The sequence below is a fragment of the Ambystoma mexicanum genome, chromosome 1q (assembly GCF_040938575.1).
Source record: "Ambystoma mexicanum isolate Mex_15411 chromosome 1q, UKY_AmexF1_1, whole genome shotgun sequence".
Classification (NCBI taxonomy): Eukaryota; Metazoa; Chordata; class Amphibia; order Caudata; family Ambystomatidae; genus Ambystoma; species Ambystoma mexicanum.
The window spans coordinates 294,528,617-294,551,688 of NC_090922.1; the positions used below are offsets into that span (position 1 = coordinate 294,528,617).

At 44.5% G+C, this 23,072-nt stretch overlaps 1 protein-coding gene across 1 annotated transcript in view; it reads left to right on the forward strand.

Annotated features, from left to right (window-relative positions):
* The window catches only part of LOC138527482 (DNA topoisomerase I, mitochondrial-like), a 2,081,463-nt gene that overhangs the window by 1,650,007 nt on the left and 408,384 nt on the right, over positions 1–23,072 (forward strand). Inside the window, exon 22 of the mRNA XM_069638684.1 lies at positions 1,735–1,879. Coding sequence (XP_069494785.1) covers positions 1,735–1,879 — 145 coding nt within the window. The remainder of the gene's footprint in view (positions 1–1,734; positions 1,880–23,072) is intronic.

Sequence of the window (23,072 nt, forward strand, 5' to 3'; positions counted from 1 at the left end):
TTGCGATGACCGCCACACCCCCTCCTTTGCTAGAAGTTCTGTCCTTCTGGAACATGATGTAGCCCGGCGGGAATGCAAGGCTGATGGCGGGGACTGCGGCTGCATGAAGCCATGTTTCTGTCAGGATGAGGATGTCAAGGTCCAGGTTGGTGAGCAGGTCGTTGATAAAAGACCAGATGTATGTTTGTCTGAAGCCATCATGACCCTGCACCGCCAGAGGGAGCTGGTGCCTTAGGAATACAATAATATTTGAAGTTCATCTTCCAGGTGACTAAAATATGTATTACAACAATGATAACATACAATTAGCTTCAAAAAAGGCCTATGGCAGGGATAACACTTTAACAGCATAATGCAAGTTGCATACACTAAGAAAATATATGCATGTTTAAAAAAATAACATAGATTTACCAAGTGGCATTGAGTGGGCACAGCTTGGTTTACCAAATGTTATTCAGATAATTCTTGTACTGTATCCTTTAGTTATTAGGTCCTGTCGCCAGATGACCCTGCATTTGCACAATGGAGCGATTTGTAGAATTTGCCAACTGTTTGTCTGGGTGTAGTGACCCAGACAGCTGGAAGGACCTGTGTGGATATCGGAGTTCTTTCTAATGAACTTTCTGATATTTCTTCCAAATGTTGAAAAAATTAAATTATGATTCAAAAACCATTCTTGAATCACAATTAAATTTTGTCAACATTTGGAAGAAATTTCACAAAGTTAAATATCTCCGGCATGCCCTGTCCCACGAAGCCCCTTGGTTCTGATATGTTCTAGTTTTCTGTACAAGCGCCTGTTTTGTGTACTGTCCGCTCCATTATGCCTCCGGGCCCATTGCCGCGCATTACTAATCCTATAAAGTAAAGTAAATAGGAAGAACTCCAAGTGGATGTCCACACAGGTCCTTCCAGCAGTCTGGGGCACTACACCCAGAAAAACATTTGGCAATTAAAAAATATCTCTATTAACAAATTAATTTGATTAAGCACGACTTCGCTAACAAAATAAATTACTTTTTCCCCCATACAGAGGGATTTCTGTAAATACAACTATTTTCTGCATATCTCGCCTCCGCAATGTCTCCATTAACACTCTGAAAATGTCTTTGTTCACGCACTTGGACCCGTGTACACGGGCTGTTCCACTAGTAGTAGTATATTAATGTTAGGAGCAGATGTGGGTTTTCTTTGGACACGACAGGGACTGACTTAGTTTTTGGGCTTCCTGACATTTTCATTAGTTTCTTTAGAGGAAGGAAAACAAAACCCCTCTTAGTTTAGAGAGAAAGGGGTATTTTTCCAACTCTTCCCTAAAAGTCTTTACCCAAAAGGATGCCACAAGGATGCCACCCTTGTGTCCGACTCGGACCTTTGCACCTTTGCAATATGCACAAAACCACGTCTTTCCACTAGTGGTTAGCAAAGGACTAGGACAGCACTGAACTCTGTTGAAAAGAGAAGACAAACTCACTGATCACGTGATATTTCCCCTTCTACAATTATTTAATTTCACATAATGCAGATTCTGTGAGCTATATTTTTTGCCACTTATGAATGATTAGACTAACTGCCATTGGTATGATATTGTATGATATTTATAACGCGCCTATACACAAATGTTATGATGAAAGGGTGCCATCAGTGTTTTTCATTGCCACTGTGGTCACTGAGCATAAACCTCATTCGTCTGAGCAAATGCTCAATATCCTTTCTCTGCATTTTCTTTCTCAGGGACTCTAAGATTCCCGAGCCACCCGAGGGACACAAGTGGAAAGAGGTTCGGCACGACAACACGGTAACTTGGCTGGCATCGTGGACGGAAAACGTGCAGGGCTCCAACAAGTATGTCATGCTCAACGCCAACTCCAGGCTGAAGGTATGGCCACGTCCTCTTATTGTATCAAATTCCATTGATCCGCTAGAGTAAATGTATTTTGATTGTTGTTTTGTGCGAAAGGGAAAGAAAGGTTCAAGTAGTATGTATGTTTCATTACTAAAATAGACTCCAATTGTTTTGGCTCTGAAATCAGTTGCATGCTCTGCAAGTGTGGTGTCGAAGACAAATCTTGTGTTCACCCCTTTTGTGCTGTGAAAGGGCTGCACTGTTAAATTAGGACTATCTGTGGGGTGACCTACAACCAGTGACACTTTAGCTTTCCTGGACCTGTACTGATATTTAGGTCTACTGTATTTGTGCGTATGAATACACGTCTCCTTTCTATAACAGTGGTTCTATTACTAAAAAGGCAACCTAGGAGGGGAGTCTTTGGTGGCACCTACCAATTTCCACCAAACGTTCCAAAATATGTTAGAGCTACTGTACACATTGAAAAATCATAGGTGTTTGACGAGTGTGCCAGTACAAGGCTGCACGAAACCCAAACCAAACAAGCAACGAAAGAGGTACTGCTTCGCAAGGAAGAACTAACACCCCTTTTGAGACTCCACATAAGAAGACCATGACAAACTATTCATTAAAAGTGCTCCATTTGTAAGAAAGCAGAGGCTGGTTATGAATTCACGCAGAATAAAACTCTGTTGGCGCCGTTAAGTGCAATACATGAGAGCCAAAATCCGTGGTAGTTTCCAGGGGTGGGCTTACAGAGGGGGGCAATTGCCCCACACGCCGACAGGTGAGATCTCGGCAGGTTTGTGGGGGTGGGGTGTCTAAAATTGACTGCAAACCGACACCTGGTGCTATATTCAATCAATTTTCTGTGTTCATATCATGCAGTGCTGAGCCACCCCATTGGCACGGTCAACAAAATGAAAGCAAGTAATTTAAATGGCAAGAGTTTTAGTACAGTGTACCACAATAGACTGAGTTGCAAATGCTGGGGACCGCATCCATTTTCAAGCGGTTTGGCTGTGTTTGGGGAGGTGAGTGGTCACACGTGAGGTTTGGCAGACACCATGAAGGACACAGGAGGTTTAAAGCACATCTGCATGGTTTCCTGTGGCCAAGGTCGGTTTAGTCTCACCACCACGTCATGATTAGGAAACACAAATGTACCTTCCGTAGCATTCCTTTACCCCTTTCTGGACCTCCTGGTAGGTGATGGACGGTTTAAAGAATAATCTTGTCATAAAATGGTATTCCAAGGGTCTAGATGCAGAACATTACTGGTAGATTCACTGCTGCATAGGTATTAGACATTGCAAATTCTTATGTCTTGCAATGCAAGGACGGGGCATGTTGAAGCACGCAAATGCCATCACGTTCCCTTCTGTCAGTGGGGGCAGTTTGTATTTTGGATTTGTGCCCAGTGCCCGGGGCTCCTTTGCAGTTGGAATATAAAGAAATGATCAACATTGCGGCTGCAGGCTAGACGTTGAGGTAAGGGACTGATAAATACAGAGGGTCGTCGCTGACTTTGTATCTTTACTTTTTCAGAGGCCCAGAAATGTCGCCTGCTTAGAGGCCTCCGCGAGGTTTAACTGACACTGTTATGGACACACACACTCTTATTCTGTCTTGAGATGCTTTCAGCTCTGTTTCTGGTCACTCCATCCCTCTGTCTCTGAACGTTGTCTGCTGTCCTCTCACCTGCTCTGGGCGCTCTCTCCACCTATCTTCAGACACTTGTCCCCGTGTCATTGCCTCTGGAACAGGAGTGAGATGCGTGCACGCCATTGTAAAACATCGAAACAAGTTGACTCTATGCTCCCGTGTGTAGTTGGCAAACACCCGTGGTTACAAGAAGTCAGAGTCGGTACAATTATGTTCTCAAGGAGAAACAGTAAGCACTGCCATTTACATGGAGAAGGGTACCCGGGGCGTCTTAAATGCTTTGCGTTCTGTGGCTGGCACCGATGAGTGGTGGAGTGAGCTTTTTCAAGATGCCAGGGGTTGGTTGTGTATTTTGCTCTTTATGCATTCCTCAGAGCAGAGTATGGCCCACACATGCAGGAGAGATACACCAAGGCCTCTGCAGACCTATAAGAAAGACCGGTGCAGGTGAAGGGCAAAGAGGACATATTAAGGTGGTACAAGTGAACCCAGAGAAAGGGGACGAGGGCCAAGGTGTGCGCTTGGTGTGATGGACAATGGGAAAGGGACGGGGGTTGAGATGAGGGTCAAGGGATGGCACAGACGGGAACCGTGGTCTGCATGCGACAGGGAAGGTGGGTGAAGGGGCACTGAGGATGTAGTGCAATGGAAAGTCTCCAAGAGTGGTGACCAAGGAAGATATGGTAAATGATTAAAGAAATCTGGAAAGAGAGAGCAGCAGGTTGAGATACTCTTGCTGTCATCTCTGCCTAACCTGCTTGCTGTCATCTCTGCCTAACCTGCTTGCTGTCATCTTTGCCTAACCTGCTTTGTCACCTCTGCCTAACCTGCTTGCTGTCATCTCTGCCTAACCTGCTTGCCGTTGCGTCTGTTTGTGGGGCAGCTTGTACCCTTTCTTTTTCTGGAGACGTGATGCACACTTGTTTTGCAAATCATATGGTTGATTGTTTGCAAGCCCAATATATGGCATTCAATTTCCTGTCTTAATCCGATGATCAGCCCCCCAAAGCAATATGTGAAAAATGGATATACAGATATTTCAAGTAACAAAGGAGGAATGAATGAATGGATGGACTTGGTGGCCAGTGTATGGACCAGGAATGATGGAAGTTTCTGGAGGGCCATCAATAAAAAATCTTGGTTCTGAGAGACCTGAAAAGCGGCAGAACAAGACGTGCAAAAAGAGTTGCATGGTTCATGGGTCAAGAAAAACTGACAATTTCTCCTAGTGTGAAATACCTTGGAATTACGGTCAGTTCTAGTCTAAATGACAGCACGTGGATGATAGAGACCAAGCGGAAATGTAAGCAACTGGCGTGCCAAGCTCTTGTGATAAAAAATAGATATGGGAAATTCTCCTTGAAAGCAGTCTTGCGATTTTATGAACAAAAGGTTATACCCATACTAACGTATGGGGCAGAAAATGCATTGGGCTGCACATAGGAGACGTGGTCCATGTTCGAGAATATCTTTTGGACTAAAGTACTTAACTTACCGAAAGGCTTCACAACGACATCCATAAGATATTAATCATCTCTAATTTCAATCCACGCGAGAATTTGCTGGAGCTTGTTATCACTTTACCGCAAAACAAAAGCTTGCGAAGGCATCCCGCAATTTGTAATCTTCCACGATGCCACTTCATCTGGATCAGACGTCATGTCAATGTGGATGAAACGTTGTGAAAACCTAATGTCTGAGTATGATATGAGGCCTGAGCTGCTCCAAGGTAACCCGAATGCAGCAAAAATAAAAATCTGGCGAGCAGATTGGGATTTAACATGCTCGGAACGATTGTCGTTAAAGGCCTTGTGCGAGGCCCCACCTGAAGCCCGGGCATATAACAGCACACAAAAATACATCAATTTATTCCCTGACCCGAACGCACGAAGGCTGTTTATGCAGTTTAGATTGAATGGGTTTAAAACCCTCGAGAGGCTACGAGCCTGGTCAACATTTGCAATCTTGAACCCATTGTGTCGTGGCTGCTCACAAGAACCCGAAACTTTGAAACACTTGGTGCTATTCTGCAGTAGTTTACGCACGGAAAGAACGCGTCTCCTGGGCTTCTGGAGTGATTCGCACCCGGCTTTTAATGCTGAAGAATGGTGGCAACAAATGTTTAATGGGAGAGACATGAAGTTAGTTCTACCTTTAACACATTTTTTTGGCGATAATTGAAAATCGACTGTCACCTCCAAGTGTATCTGCAAATAAGTGAGGACGCGAAATATCTATTGGATCCTGGAGAAATCATTAAAGGTGTGTTCACAGTTAGGCTGTAATAGCTAAATACTCAGGCACACAGATGCAGTGGACTCTGTAACAAAGCAGAGCACAAAGAGATGGATTGAAGCGGAATGAATGAATGAATGAATGAATGAATGAATGTTTGTTTTGTTTGTATTTTAAAGGTTTGAATGTAAACCAATAAGATAAAAAAATAAAAAAATAATGGGCCCACTGTTTTGTTGAATGGCGTGGAGGGAGCCGAATGGGAGTCCTACATAAACACCACTATAGGCAAGGGTATGGACTGTGAGCAAGATTTAGAAAATCAGAAGGATAGATTGGACTGTCACATCACTATTGAAGCATTGGCCGGGATAATAAAAAATGAGTCCTCACAAGCCTGTGGGCCTGATGGGACTTGTAATGCTCTGCTAAGATCGGAGCCGATGATTGGCGACAAAGTTTTGCATAGGTTGCTTAATGTCGTCAGCAACACTGGCAGAGTCCCTCTATCTTGGAAGGACAGTATCACACTCCAGTGTATGAAAAAGGTTGTAGAAACCACCCCCGAAATTACAGAAAGTTGACTATGCAGAGTATACCGGTAAAGGTTTTTGCAAGAGTGTTGATCATTAAACTGGTTGAATGTAGTGACAATTATAAAGTCATACCATTCAACCAGACGGTATTTAGGAAAGGATCAAGCACCCTGTCTAATATATTGATGATGGTGGAATTTATTCAGTATTCATGATATAGACGAAGGTTGCCTGTATATGTCGCCTTCGTTGACATGTCCTCAGTCTTTGACACTGCGTCAAGGGAGAGGCCATGGAGCAAACTTGCGTGGTGGAATATGCCGAAGGTTTTTGCTGCATATGATTCATATGCTCTATAGTAACATGTGTGTCAGAGTACTATTGGGTCAGACTGGCAGGGTTACAAATTGGACACCCGCGCCATTTCTTTTTAATATGTACCTGACAGATTTACAGGATGCAATGGATTTTGATGTGTCTTAGCCAGTTCAGTTTGCTAAAGGTGTATTGTCCTAGTTTGGTTATGCTGAGGGCCTCTTAATGGATTATACCCGATAGTGCTGCAAAAGAAGATAGATGCTCTATTGAAATACACAAGTTTAGATTACTTTATCTGCAGCCACACCGGTTTCAAAACCATTATTTTCGTTTTTCTATATTAATGAGTCAATTTAAATTGCTGATAGATCAACAAATTGCGGGGCATGTAAAGACCTATAGCTATCTTGGGGTGATAATTGATGAACGGTTGAGATAGGACGAGCATTGGAAAGTACTCAACAAGAAGGTAGAACAGATAAGTTGGAGTTATGTCTGTTTGTGTTCTGACTTGAGTATCGTGTAGACCGTTGAGACCTCCGTTCCCAAGTGACGCACAGAGGAACCAAAAGAACCCTGCTGTGCGACCTTTGGAGCCACAGGTGGGAGATGTTGCTTCCCGGGTCCACGGAACCTCAGGAACACCGATGCTGCTACAGAAAGAACGGGGTTAAGTACCAGGCAAATACAATAGAATACAAGAATCACAGGGTCGGAATAATCTTACCTATCCGGTGGTTGGAAAACCCGGGAGACCTAGTGAAGGAGGTTCGCGACTCAGATGAGAGGCAGTCCCCAGAACAACAGGGACCGGAGTCACACGTGGATACAGGACAGCCCACCTGAACCAAGGGCTGGAGGCGTAGCGTGAGTCCTCAAAGGGCAATGGCGCAGTGAAGGCAAACAAAGTTCAAAGGGATGATCCGAAGGCAGGTGAGGGACGGGCCGAGGTTCAGCGATGAGTCAACAGTTCCAGGCAAAGGTACAAAGGATAATCCGAGGGAGTCCAGGTGAGTGATCCAAAGTCAAGGTAAACCAGTAGAGCAAAGTCCAGACGTAGTGCCAAACAGAGTCGAAAGACAGCTGAGAAGCGTTGAGTGCTCTGTGCATCAAGCGTTATGTACTGGGCGCTTCCGGGTCACGTGACGCCTTCCATCGTCACGTGGGAAACGCCGCTCTGAGTCACGTGAGCGGACGACTGTTCGATGCGGAAGCGTTCTGCTGCCCCTTCTGCTGTGTGCTCTCCATGGCAACTGCCAATGCAGGAAGGGCTGCAACCGGGCACTTACATTGTACCCGGTACGGAGCTTTCTGTCCTTTGGGGCAACCAAATCACGTGAGTCTCGAAACCTGGGGGGAGTAGTGTGGGAACCCGGGGAAGGTGTTGTGGAGGTGCTAGCAGTGTTCTGATGTGCAGAGGAGCGTCTAACAGTTTGTAGGAACACATGGTGGACACTTAGTACAAATCTTGCTAACACTATAAAGGGCAACAACTTTATCGATAATAACTTATGGTGTGGAGATCTGGGCTTGGCATTACCAAAAGCATCTGAATGTTTTCGAGTCAAAAATGCTTAGGATTCTGAAGATGAAATAAACCTTACCAATTGAATATATTTGCGTTATATGATAGGTTGCAACAGGATGGTGGTGCAAAAATGCTTGTGTTAGTTAAAAAAGTTAAGCGGGACTGTGCATGGTTTGATATTACAACAGGTCTGGAATGCGTACAATTTGCTGGAGGATCAAAAACATAAATATTTTTTAAGCCAATTGGATACTTTGTCGAAACTAATGGCACACAATTTGTTTAAATCAATTGTTAAACAGACCTTAAAAAATCGTGTTAGAGAGCAGAATATAGTTCATCTTGCATCATTGGCAAATAGTGGAATGTTCTTGAACTCTCAGCTATCGTAGAAGAGAACGGGCCTATATTAAAGCATGCCCACATAGTCTACAGTACCATTCTGTTCTTCGAATTTTCCTCCTGGCCTCCACAATTTACATTGGGCCTCATTACAAGTTAGCCGGTCTGGATTTAACGGTGATGGTAAAACCGTACCGGCACCGTTTCCGGACCGGCTAACTGCGAGTTCTGCAGGCGGGTGGTCTTATTCCCGCCAGGTCTGACCTGCTGAGAGTAACGCCACCCGCCTGCAGATGGAAATGGTAACACTGGTACAGTTATTTACGTTGCCAGTGTTTCAATCGTCCCCATCCCCATGGAGTCTTCTTAGACTCCATGGGAATGGGGATTAACGTAATTCTGCCTCTGGAATTACCGGGTCACCGGGGTTGTAATGCCCCGGTGATCCTGGCAATCACGGAGGCGGTAATTCTCTACAGGTCTGGCGGCAGCCTGCCAGTTTTTCCGGCACAGCTACCGCCACACTCGTAATGAGGCCCATTGTGTTCGTCATTAAATGTGATGGCCATATACCTGCGTATTGTGGCACTATGTGGAGAGTTAACTATTGAAACTATTAAGGATATAGCGTTAGAATTTGAGAGTTTGGTCAGACTGAAACATGAGTTTTTAGTACAGTATTCGAATGAGATCAGAAAGTGTAATCTGCAGGAATTGTGTAATGACTTTGGAAATACATTAGGTTAAAATCATTCCCACTTACATAGTCACAGGCTGGAATGAAATGAGGGGTTTAACACGGGCCCCTGCGCATTTGCCTGAAGCAGTATTACTCCACTCCCCCCCACCTTGAGGGAATTATTGCAATTAATATCCAGGCCCGTAAAACCAGGTTACTAAAAGCAATATTTTTCATTTGCGAAACAATTTGGCGTATCGCAACTGAAAAAAGAAAAAAAGAAAAAAATATGGCCACCGAGGAAGGGAAAACGAAGTTTGTTCTCCCTTTCCATGGCAGCCATTGAAAAAAGTCAAAAAAAGTAAACAACCAAAACAGACACCATGGAACGGGAGAAGGGACTACCTGTAGTCTCTCCTTCCTTTCCATGGCGGTGTGACGAAGATCGGGAACAGACGCTCCCGAAAAGGATCCAAAAAGAAGGTAAGTGGGGGTGAAGGAGGGAAGGGAAACATGTGGTTGGGATTTGGGGGAGGTGACCACTTACCTTGTTTCCCGCCAGGAAAGATGGCAGCTTCTAGCCCTGATGAGGCTCAGAACATCGGGATTACCATCTTTTTCTGAGCCTCCTCATTGCTGGGAGGCTGCCACCCCTTCCCACCGCTGGGTACTAATATATGGTATGTTTTTGCAAACACAGTTTTACTTTAAGGGAATTGATGTTTAAGACTTGACTTGGAAATGTATGTTGGGATTGACCACACACGCTTCAGAAACCCACCCAGCAGCGCACACACCTGTCCCCCCACCTCAGAAGACACACAGCCACCCCGACTTACCTTGTTAAGAAGAGGTTGGCCTTTCACAGGACGCACGCAAGTCTTCCTTGCAAGAGAAGATGAACACACACCACACGTGCAAAATGGAGGACCGCAAGCACGTAGCAGCACAGCTCCATAATAGCGGTGGCCACGCCCCCTCCTCTGATTGGACGATGCCAGAGGTCGCAAGAGATTGACAGAGGTCGCTGGCCAATCACCAGCGGTCGCTCTTGCGACCTCTGGCGACCCCCAAATGACGTCCCTGGATTGAGATTATTATGTTGAAAATATGAAGTTTTGCATAAGGCTTCTTGTGAGACTACATGTACAATAAAAAAAAAAGTTTAAATCGCCCTCACCATTCTCCCATTGGCGGAAGTAAACATTTGGATTTATTGGATAATTGCCTTCTCATTCCAAACCAGGTAAAGCAAGTATTTTAAAGGCTTGCGATCACACTAGATTTCTTTAAATGTGTTTGTAAGTGCAGGCTCTGCTCTGCTCCTGGCCGGCTGTCCCCTTGCAGATAAATTCATGTTGTAGGTTTCTGATGGTTTAAAGGCTGTCCCAAGAGACAGGAAAATGTCTACCAAGTTCCCTTGTGTGCAAAATAATGTTCCCTTTGGTAAAGGGGAAGAAAGTATTTCTCTCCTTAAATGATGCTGCTGCAAGGGAGGGAGAAAACAGTTCTGCTCCATGAGGCCCTTCAAGGATTCACACCTTTTGATTTAGGCGTCATTGGATGTGCTGTTTCCCCATAGCGTATGTTTTACTGAATCCCAGAAAGCAACTCTAGATCTGCTTCGGGTTTTAAATATCTAAATGTGATGCATCTTGGGAGATGCAGTCCTAAATACCCTTTTTCTTTGTGTCCTGGTAGTTTCTTACTGGTTGCACATAGTGGATTTGGGTATTGTTCAGGGCTGGTTCTGATAGTCCTACTCTCAGGTGGACCATGGAGTGGACGCAATGTTGGCACTATGACTTTTCCACAACATTCAACCACAATGCAATTTCCTAGCAAGAATTCTTGGAACAAGACACTCATTTAACATACCAAAGTAAAACATGCAAAAAGCTTTCACTTTCATAAAGGGAAGCTATTCTAGTTTTACATTACATCAATTGAACGCCTAAGGTAAATAAGTTCCTGATCAACAGAATGTACAATTGATGTGTATCCTATAAAGACAACATTGTTGTTTAAATATTAAATAATAAAAACATTTCTTTTTGTGAAAGGTTTTGTGTACTTAATTTAGTCATTGTTTAAATAATGTTTTACTTCACCACCAAAACTCCAAAGCCTTTATTGCTATTACTATTATCTGCTAACAGCCTTGCCAACCTCGGGGTGGAGTGGCCGGCAGGGAGGGTGGGGGGTGGTGGGGAATTGGGATTTCGACCCTTACCCTGCTTACGGCCCTCAGATTTGCCTTGGTTCATAACCTGGAGGCTGGGTCCTCATGTTATGTTAAAGATCCCGCCCTCAGTCTAGAAGTCTATATTACAATAGCCCTCATTGATGTGAAATTCGCCCAACGTTTCCTGTCATTTAACTCATTATCGACATGATTTATTAAGGATTTCATGGCCGTTTCCACTCCCATAAGAGAAAGAAACATGCATGTCAAACCAGTTTCTTGAAGCATTCACAAAATGAAGCTGCCTTTCAAAAACTTGAAGACTGCATTCAGCAGCGCCCCGATATTGCAGCTTCCAGATCCCACGAGGCCATATACTGTTCAGTGCAACGCCTCTGACTAGGCCACAGAGGCCATATTGGCACAAGAAGCGAAACGGAGCAAATGCATATTGCCATCCGAACAGAATTCTACAGTCATGGAGAAAGACCTTATTGCCATGAAGGAGGCCTTCGTAGAATGGCTTCACCCTTTCGAATATAGTATGCATCCCGTACAAGTACTTTCCACCCATAAAAACCTGCAGCACTTGAGAACCATGAGTTGCGTAATCCATCGGTAGCTTTGTTATTGCCTCCTCTCTGGGCTCCAAATAAATGAGTGGATGCCTTTTCTGGACCATATCCTACTTTGGATCCATTGGCTACTCCTCACCTTCGGCTCATACAAGTATATAGGTACTTTGCAAACCACAGAGATCTTGAATAAGGTACTTCCCGGCTACAAACCATCAGCCAGATATCCACCCAGCCAGGGGATAGCTGAAGTTTAATAGTTGTAAGGCTTATGGTTAAAGGAAACATCTAGATATTGTGGTCCCTGCATATCGTGGTCCTCTGAAACACTTGTGTACAAGCGCGATATAAATAAAAATGTAATTTCATTAATACTTTTGATTGTCAGGAAATCAGGATTTAGGGGCCCTGTTTCCAAGGTTTCATGTTCCGCCAAACAGGCTCGCTCCAAGTTACAGACACCTTTAGAGCCCCCAGACTCTGCAAAAACCTGTTTGCTCAAGACAGGATCGAAACGTTTCGTTTCCTCACGTTTCGATCCCTCCGACAGCGCTGGGGGTTGCCCTGGAGACGTTGGTTGCCAGAGCACCTACGTGCAAGGCTACGACGTTCACAATGTTTTCTCTAATGGTCATGTGACCTTCTATAAAGCTCTGCCCTAACAACAGGACTCCGCTTCTGAATTTCGTTTGGAGCTCTTGTTTTTCGGTGCTACTGCCCATGTGTTTACGACCCTTGTTTTGATTAACTGACTTTCCCCTTGAGATAACCCTCGGCTTCTTGACTTTACAGGAACTTTTGACTACGGAACGCTACGACCACGCTCTCCTGCTTATCGTTTTTTGTTGTGTTTGATTCAGAACTTCTCATCCTGCACTTCCTAACTTACTCCTATTTGCGGAACAGCATAGCTGTTGTTTCCCGGCTCTTTGGCAAGCACGGAACCTTCCATTTCACATTGTACTCATAGTCCTTCTCTACACTCTTTTGGGAAATTCACCTGGGATCTCTTCACGTACTGTCTCGTGTGGACAAAAGACACTTATCCACTTTAGGCGTCTGCGTGCCGGCGGGGGACAGTCCTTTTCTTCTGGAACTTCACTCCACGGACCAACTGTTCTACACTCATCAGGGATTTTCACCTCGGATCACTTTATCCACTTTAGGCGTCCGCGTGCCGGTGGGGGAAAGGTATAAATTGTATACTTTACTGCTGGAACATTCCTTTACGGCCAACTGGTCCTCTTCAGTCTTCTCAACAATACCTGTTTCCTGGACATTCATGGTAAGGGATTAGGGTCTTATTCTTTTTCTGGAGGCATTGTTGCGTAACAGTGAATACACTAAGTTCCTCTCCTGTGGTTTATTTTGCTGCAGGTTTCCGTCTCGTCCTTACCTGCATTTCATGTCCAGAGGTTTTTTCCCGTTACGTGTGTCTTTTTCAGTAATCAATTCAGAAACTGTTTATTATTGTAATTCTATGAACCTCACTCCTGACACTGTATTCTTTGTCTAGGCAGCTGTGTTCCGGGTCCACCTTTCCTCTTCCGGGCAATTCCCCTTCCAAACAGTCCATCGGTATATTGGAAGTTGCATTGTCAGGAAGAAGTCTACGGCTACACTACGCGCTCAACTGACAACTGGTCTCTACACCAGGTCTAATTGGGTGATTATTAACATTGATGGCCAAAGATGCAAATATCCATCAAAAAAGTATCCAGGCATGAACTCAAATGGAAGACCAAGGGCAACTCAAAATAAGGCGTTCTTAACCGCTTAATTGCACTGTTTCAATATTCAATCAATGTAATACTTGATCTAACATCCTCCCAGTGGTTCACATGCTTACAAGGCTCAACACTTGGTGTTATGATACACAACGCCACCAAACAAGCATACCTCTTTCTGAATCTTTTTAGATTACACAGACTGCCTACTAAAATGGTCTCCGACGCGGATCCCAGTTTACTGCGCAATTTAGGAATGCTCCATGTGCCTTACTAAAAATAGTTTGTCTATTCGACTATCTACTATTCCCCAGATGGACCGCCATATTGAGTAACTAGAGGGTGTTGCGGACCGTCCTCTAAAGGAAACAGCGTAGTGGTCCTGAATAGAGCAGAATGCGCATACAACACTGTCTGTTGTGCAGCTCTATGGAACATCTCTTTCTTTGACTGCAGGTAGAATGTGGGCTTGGTTGTCATGAACAGTGTACCTCAATCAAGGGAGCAAATGTAGACGGCCCCCACCCCATGTCTAGCATCTCCTCCTGGGAGGTGTTCCTCCATTCAGTGTTCTCTTCTCTTTCTGGAGTCCAAGGTCACTCTGGTTCCTCGGAAGCTGCTCCACTCCCATTGAATATCTCGGGTTCTATCAGCTGTTCAGCTCTGCCGGTCCCTTCAGTGCCTCTGTGGCCCCCTCAGTGCAGTTAGTGCTCCCTCAACACGCAACCTATCACTGTTCCTCTCCAGCACTCCCCTCTGAATGAAAGAACTGAGACTCTTTTGATAGTGCCTGTGCCAGATACCGACTGATTACATGGTGGAATTGGTTAAGTGGCCGTAATCTCATTGGCTCGAGGCTTTGTAGTTCCAAGCAGTAGGAGGATGCCTTTAAAAGGCCTGCCGGCCGTTTTGTATCTTCAGCATGTGCATGTGCTCTGAGTGTGTGTGTGTGTGTGTGTTTTGTTGGCAGTTTTCTTCTCCAACTCTCGTCGGTCCTTCTGTTTGTGTAGGAGTGAGTGGTGGTGGTGAGTGTTTGAATTACTGTTGCTGCTCTTTTGCCTTTTTCATGAGAGTTTCAAACGTTGATGCCCTGGATGTTTGGGAGGGCAATGTTCGCGTATTGCTGCTATATGGGGGTGGTGTGCTCCTCCAGTTAGATTGCTTAGTTGGGTGAGTCGGAGGTGCTGACAGTGAATGAGGGGATTGCAGGGATGTTGCTCTCCGAGTGCCTGACTGGTTCCAGGTGCATCTTCTCTTTATTCCCCAGAGGACATGTGAGGTGGGCCCATTAAAATCACTAGGGGTTGTCTTTTATGGATGAGGGAGTTTCCGGTAGGCGTTCTCCCATTATCTAACTGTGTCTGTGAGGAGTCTTGCTTTGGTCATGGGATGTTTTGACCCCCCGGTAATGGGTAAAGCAGTCCCATTGAAATGGGGTTATGCAGATCCTCTTGGTGCTGACCTTCTCACGCCCCATGTTCTGATCATGGAGAGGGAAGGGAGTACTACCAGGCTGGTTCAGAATACTCACTGCTTCACACTGGGCTCATGCAACCGAAGAGAATTTCCAACAGTACATGTGTCCAGTCTGTGTTTCTCCAGAGAACATCCCTTGGGTGAAGCAAAACCAGCCAGACCCTCGGTCCTAATGGTCAGGGCAATGCACCAGCCCTACTAATGGGTTGTCGGGAGCAAACTCCCAGAAGCCCCAACAGTTACTGGCAAATGCAGCTGTGGATGTTTCTACTAGTGCCAACTGTTTGTAATATGCCAGCATTTCGGTGGCAGGGTATGACTGAGGGTTGTTTAAGGAGATGTATCAGTTTTATGCTAAATCCCCTGCACCTGTGAGACACCCAGCAGTTTTTGCTGGATTTCTGGATCTTTTTCTTGTTCTCCTGAATGAGGGCAGGCTTTTTCCCTTATTCATGCTTTTTGCTCTGCCCATGGGAACCTTCTTCATTGTGATTTTACTTTATTTTATGTAGTAATTTGTTCCTCCAAAATGTATAAAAGTATCTCTATTTCACTTTTGCAGAACACAGCACCCTATTTGCAGTGTTGCTGGGAGCCCTTTGGGATCTTCTTTTTATATTCTTTCATTTTCCTTAAGCACTACTGGCCTCAAGATTATAGGATACTTTTTATTCTTCTTAGCTTTTCCTTTTGAGAGATCACACACCCTCCTATGTGAAATGCTGAGGGGTTACCTGGTATCCCCTTTCTCTCTGCTCCTGTAACATTTGTGTTACAGTGACAAGCATACAGTTATGCCTGGTGGCAGTGGATGTGTTTTACTGACTTATGTGCAATGTTTTACTTGCAGGCTGTCTACGCAGCTGCTGCTATGCTCCATTCCCCCAAAATGGTGGCTTCCTTCTTTTTTGCCATTTCTTGTGTGGTTGTCCTTTCTTGGCCCTTCTACCGTCCTGGGAGGGGAGGTCGTGGTTTGAGTTTTAGCTTCAGTGGGAACCCTTAGTGTAGCCTGTCGATGCTCCATTGTGTCTGCGAGGACCGGAAGCGTATCTTCTGGTGTGTGTGAAAAAGGCATGGTGCTCAGAGGGAGACACAGACACAAGGATTCACGTTTCTAAATACTTTGTTTATAGAAAGGAGTTCGCAAAATGGCCAGCTTGCCATATTTCTAAATGGGAGTAGTCTCGACCATTACAACAAAGAAAGAAAAATCAAAAAGTCTGTCTGTCAACATAAAAATATGTCAAATCTATGCTTGCACTCGCTTTCTAAATTAACAATGTGAAAGTATTGGGTAAAGTATAGAAGTGTCTCAAAATAATCGGGCTGACCATGGAGCCTCTTCTCAGCTACTTCCCCAAGCTCAAGTTGCTCGAGATCTCCAACAGTTCTGTTTGGAAGCCGAGTAAGACAACTGTGGAACTGCCTTTTTTTTTACTGTTTGGAACAGTTCACTGTTAGGGAGAATTCTCAGAAATGTGCTAATTCCCTCCACCTTAGAGACCGCCAGCAACTTTGCTGGATTTTGAGGACTTTATTTTTTTAACCTGAAAGGAGTGAGACCCTTTTCCCACTCTCATGTATTTTATTGTGATTTCTGAGCTTTGTGTTTCCTTTGGTTGTGGAGCCTGACAAACTCCATAGGCATCATCTTTTACATTGTGTCACACAGCACCTTCAGTGCAGTGGCACAGGGAAGTCTTTCATATTTCCCAAAGGTTTAAATACCTTCTCTGGGATAAACTACTGTTTCCCAGAGCAGTAAACTTAAATTGACTTTACTTACATTTGTAACTTTCTAGACCCAGCATACACTATCTTACAATAGGGTGCTGGAGGTGTTACCTAGCTTCTCATGTAACATTTTTATGTTACCCTTTCCTCACTGAATGGTGGCAGTGGTCTAATTTTAACTACCGTGGTGTACATTTACCACGGGCTGCGTTCGCAGCTGCAGTAAAGCACAGATGGGTGCCAGTTTTGTCAAAATGGCCGCTGTCTTCTTTTTTTGCCATTTCTTTGTGGAAAGGTCCTTCTTGAGATTTACTCTGCGTTCCAAACCAGGTTTGGTCCCATTGTACACTTTGTCTTTGGCGGGATTCACAAGTGAAGCCCACCTGTCCAGGGCTCCAGGGTGGGCAGGAATTGCGGGAGGTGCCCGAAACTCCCTGTGCTTAGTCTCCTAAGAGACTCAAATGCACTGTGTATTGATTGGCCGGCTGACTGTCTGGAAAGGACAGCCACCCTGCTGGGTGACTGACAGCTAGGCTGGAATTAATGGGAGAGAACTGAATAAAAGGTGAGGCTTTTGGCTTGAAAGGCAGAGTCGAGCACTGGACGAAGGAACCGAAGAAGAACTTGAAAAGGACGCCTGCTGCGACTCTTGGACCGTTGGTTTGACCGGTGAAGCCCTGCTGCTGTGCTGAAACTCCAAATTCGTATTGACAGAGAAGCCCCTGAAAAGATGAATTCTCCCCTTGAGTTGGTGGGACCAATCAATTTGAAAGTAAACCACCTGGACATTCTCTCTGAGCTGGTTGCTTTTCCACAGAGGTGCTGCTGGAAACCGAATAGCCAGGGAGAGGAACACCAGATTGTGTGCATTGCTTTTTAGTTGGCCAAGAGCTCCAGGAACATCCTCCAGACTCCCAGGAAGCAGGAATGACCAAGTCTGTGCCCCCTCAACAGAGTGTGGGACCCCAGAAGCAAGGTAAGTCCATCTTGGCAGCCAGGAACCGCATTGTTGCTATTTGCAGCAGACGCAAGGAGCTGAAACACCGAACAGCCACTTGTTTGAAGATTGACAGTTGCGAGCGGTGACCGTCCCATTGCAGTGCAGGAGTCCCCAGAAGTCGTCCTTCTTGTCCCCACGACTGAGGCCCAGGAACAGTGAGATCTGCAGATCTGCTCAGGAACAGAAGTCATCTGCTGCACTTTTTCTTCAATACAAAGGTACTGTACAAGTCTGAGAGAATTTACCTCTTGTTGTAGAGTTGCTTGCATCTTCTACTACTCACAAGTCTAAACAGCTTGTAGCTCTACGTTTGATTCTTCTTTTCTTCAAAGACTTCTAAAACATTGTGCAAACACTTTTCTACTTGCCTACCAAAGGTGCTTCATCCTATATAAGACTTTTGCCCATTGACTTTGGCTTAACCTGTTATAACTGAATGACTCTGCTTAGTGGATCAAAAAGTATTTGCCTGTTTAAGAATATTTGTGTTCTTTTGTTTGTCTAATAACCTTTTCCTTTTACCAACTTCTAACAGTATTCTACATACAAATAGTAAGATATTAATGTCTCCAGCATCCTAGCTATTGAAGTCACCTGAGGGTGTAGGTAGTGACTATGGGCCATCCCAAAAGGGTCTTCACTGATTTTAGAATATTAAGAGTGTGTGTTTTGAAGTGTATTTGAGTGTTACTTTTATGTTGCTCCCTTCTGAAGAAGGCTTACTCTAACTGACCGATAAATAAATTAAGGAAACCTTGTGTGTAAGTGTTTATTTGAATACTTCTCACTGTGAATCTCTGTGTAACTCCCCTACAGCTCACATTGACCCCTTTTCAGATAAACCTGGCTGCTCAACATGCTACCAAATTGTGTAGCACAAGCTTATACCAAAGGTTGGGTTTCCTTTAACCTGTAGTCAGAGTTGCTGTAGTGCACCCCAAGGGTACTGCATACAATCTTTGCCTAACATTCACAAAGAGGCAGTTAATACACTTCTCTCAGGCTTCCCTCACCTGATTCAATCCTCTCTAGTGTAAGGAACTCATGGTGGCAACAATAAACAATAAAGACAGACACAAGTGATCACAGTTCATTGAACTTTATAATGGGTGAGATAGCCTAATCTAAACCTAAATCTAAGAGGGGAGCAAGCTATGAACATCAAAAAATAATAAGGCAGTCCTATTGGCGTCTTGTCAAATAAAAAGGGCCTATACTAAAAAATAAAACTATTGCTGATTCCTTACTATTCAATTACAAAAGGGCATGGGGTAATGTTCACCATAAAAGAAAGAAGTGTTCACAAAATAATAAGTCAGGATGGTATGGTTGTGTCTCCCTTCCCCACGTTTGAAGCAAAGAACAAGGCAGGACTACTGAGCACAGCACACTCCTTGGCCTTCAGCACGAGGTTCACAGTTCAACTATATCAAAAACCTTGAGGCTAAGTCTCCTTCTTGCAAAAGTCTCCTGCCCTAGAAGGCTGGCTGACTCAAAGAAAGAAACAAACAAATAAACAAAAAGGTTACTTCGGAACTCTCATACCTTGGGTGATTGCTCTTCGCGCTTTGCATCTCCCTCTGCCGGACTTGGATCTTTCTTGTTACTTGGGCCTTCCTCCATCTGGTTTACTAAAGCCTTTTGGGTTTACCACAGCCTTTCAAATATTGCTTGCATTTCTTGATTGCACTTGGGTTGATGATTTTTCAATCCTGGGTCCCCCTCTTCTGGGCTCAGACCCCCCTTGAATGTCAGCCTCCCTCTGTCTGGTTCACTATGGCTTGTGTTTCAACAATTTTCTCTGTTGCATCAGGTGTCGGTGAGCGATGGCTTTTCATGGTATCCAGTCATTACATTGAATGACAATGCTTCTACCAGCAAACCATCAAATTTCTTTCATCGAAATGCCATTCCATAGAATGGCCATTTCGTTGAATAAAATTTGATGAATCCATCGAAATGTAAAGTTATGATTAGGGTTTAGATTAGGGTTAGGGTTGTGCTAGGTTTGGGGCTAGGATTAGATTAGGGGTTACATTAGGGTAAGGGTTAGGGCTGGGGCTAAGGTTAGCTTAGGGTTACATTAGGGTTAGGGCTAGTGTTCGCTTAGGGTTACATTAGGGTTAGGGTTGGGGCTAGGGTTATTTTAAGGGTTACATTAAGGTTGGGGGTTAGGGGTTAGGGTTGGGGCTAGGGTTAGCTTAGGGTTGGGGCTAGGGTTAGCTTAAGGGTTACATTAGGGTTGGGGGTTAGGGTTGGGGCTATGGTTAGCTTAGGGTTACATTAGGGTTATGGTTAGCTTAGGGTTACATTAGGATTAGGGTTGGGGCTAGGGTTAAATTAAGCATTACATTAGGGTTAGGGTTGTGGGTATGGTTAGCTTAAGGGTTACATTAGGGTTAGGTCTAGGGGTATGGTTGGGGGGGGTGGGTGTGGGGGTTGGTGGGGATAGAAGGGGAAACCCTAATACTTAAAAATGTTACAAGGAACTGGCCAGTACTGAAATTTCAGCACTGGACAGTGCCATGTAACGTTAAAGAAAAGCATGAAAATGCTACTTTTTACATGTAGAAGTGCATTTCCATTGAAACCAGTCCATGTATATTGTCGATGGTCTGGTTTAGATGGAATTGCACTTTTACATGTAAGATATATGTTGTCAATGCTTTGGCAGACGATGGTTTGTATTAGTTGCTTTAGTATGTCGATGGTTTATTTTCGATGCTATCACTCTAAATCCTTTTCACCCTTGGATCGCTCTTTTCCGGGCTCAGACCCTTGTAGTTTGTGCCTCCATCCGTCAAATTCACTACGGCCTTTCTTTAACACAGTTCATGTATTGCTCATTTTCATCAGAAAGCAGGGTTTTCCTTCTCTTAGCTTTCCCTCTGCATCCCTCCGTCGGGTTCACATTTGCCTTACTCCACAGTTTGCAATCTTCTCGGAAAGCGGGGTTCCCTTTCCCTAACTTTCCTCTGGGTATGGGTCAGAGACTGTCGGTTGTATAAGTGATTTGACCTTACCCTTATTGGATCACTCTGACGCCTCACACCACCCTTTCCTAGGGCTTCTGTTTCTTGTAGTTTCAAAGAATATGTCCCGGTCAGAGTCTTTCGAAAGAGTGCCCATGTGGTGCCGGTCCCCGCTGCACCTGGACCTCAACTGGTTTTCTCTAAATTTCAACCGCACACAAAAGTTCCTTGTCTTTCAGATTCCTTGCGTTCAAAAATGTTGCCACTTGCAAACTTGGGCTAAACACAGTTTGGCGTATTACCAGTTTCCTCCAAATCGCTGGCTGTGCTGAACCCTTTGGCTTCTTTGTTCTCTGGAGTCAAGGATAGTAGCACGATAGCCAGCTTGCCTCTCTCCGTGCTAATCCACTCCAGTCTCCATTTACCATTGATGTTTGCTGCTCTGCACGCCAGCTGTAGATGCTGGTCTTATGTATTCCCTTTTGGAGGCTTCGTGGGATTGAAGTGAAAAGGGCAAGGGCAATTTCCTCTCCGTCGTCCTTCCACATTTTACCACCTTTCTTCTCCTCTTGAAATCCCAGTTTGGTGTAGCAGTCTCCTCGTGCATTCAGCCTTGGTCGAAGTGTGTTTTTGTGCTGAGCCTTTTATCCCTGTGGGGAAGGTAAAGGGCCGTCAGGTGTGTCTGATTATTGTCCATTGCCTGACTCTGTCTGACCCGTGTATTGGGACACATCAGGTAAACGGTTTGGGTGTCAGGCCATTGTCTGCTTCTGTGTAAGAAAGTGTTCATGTGGGAAAAGGAAGGGTGTAGAGCTTCTAAGTAACCTACAGGGTCTGAGCGGGTGAAGGTGTTACAAGAAGGGTATACTGCGTCTCAACTCTTGGTGTCCCACTTCGACTCCCCGAAGACCCCTTGCCCAGGCGATCCTCTCCTGTAGGTCACTTTCAACTTTTAGTAATTCCCATTACATCATTTCCTCTTCTTGATACTCGGTGGTTCCCTTCCCCAGACTTCCTGCTTTCATCAAATGTTTTACGTAAAAGACATTTTCAAAGCGGCATAGCTTTACTCATCCCTATGTCTTATCATTCCGACACTGCTGCATTCTAGTCATTGTATTTCAATATGGTTTTAATCTTTCCTCAAACATGCTCCTTAGCACTTCTACAAGTTCTGCTTTCTTGTCACTACTTTTTATAAAAATGATCTTAGCTTTTCCTCAATAGTTCAACAACTCTCAGCACCTTTTCATATCAGAGACTTTCGACAAACACACAGTATTCTTCAGGCCTGCGCAGGACCACTCTGACATCTTGGCTCTTTCAACATTGTGCCACTGGCACTTGATAACTTTTATCAAACTTTACCAACAGTTCCCAAACAGGATCTTACCCCAGGCACTCTGTATCCTTCAAACAATTGAACATAAGGTCCTTAATCAGTAACATGTCATGCAGAGGATGGGGTGCAGAATAACTCTTACATCAAATAATCAGACCGACTCAGGAATTTGGCAAAGTCTCATCCGACTTTTATTATCAGTTGTCTAAGACAGGGAGTTATAATGGACATCAAAGGACGTTCGATCGTGCTCTCGGTGCGAATCACATAAAAATACATTTATATAGCAGAAATTGATCATACATGATGTCATACTACTTGACAAATAAAAAAAAAACTACTAGGGATCGGGATTGGAGTAAGGGGAACATCCAAGTATATTTTCTATACTGGGGCGGGTTGCGATAGGCCATCTACTATCAGGTAGACAATGTAAGCCTGCCTCTAGTGCAAGTCGTCTTCAACACTTAAGTACACAGAATACTCGTTATATGGCCCTTTACAATTGGTTGCCACGCTCGTGCCATGTCTCGAACATTTGTCTCCTAAGCAGCACGTAAGCTCATGCCCAGGTGCCCGGAAGTTGACATGACTTTGCTTCCCACCCAGTTAGCCCCACATCTCTCATTGCCCATGCCTTCTTCCATGCAGACTGTCTTCGAAATTGGACTTGCAGTAGATTTTCTTCTCTTGGGAATAAAAGGGAGTATGGGTACACGCTTATCACAGTTCTAGTCTGCATGCCCAACTCCTATTTTCATCCTTAGCTCACGTGACGGGAGACCGCAATTCAGCCCATTTTATAGCATTTAATAGTCTTGAATTAATAAACTTGGCACTCATGGTGTTCCTTCCTTGCACCTTAACGAAGGATAATCCAACTTCTCACATTCACTGTTCTTTATAGAT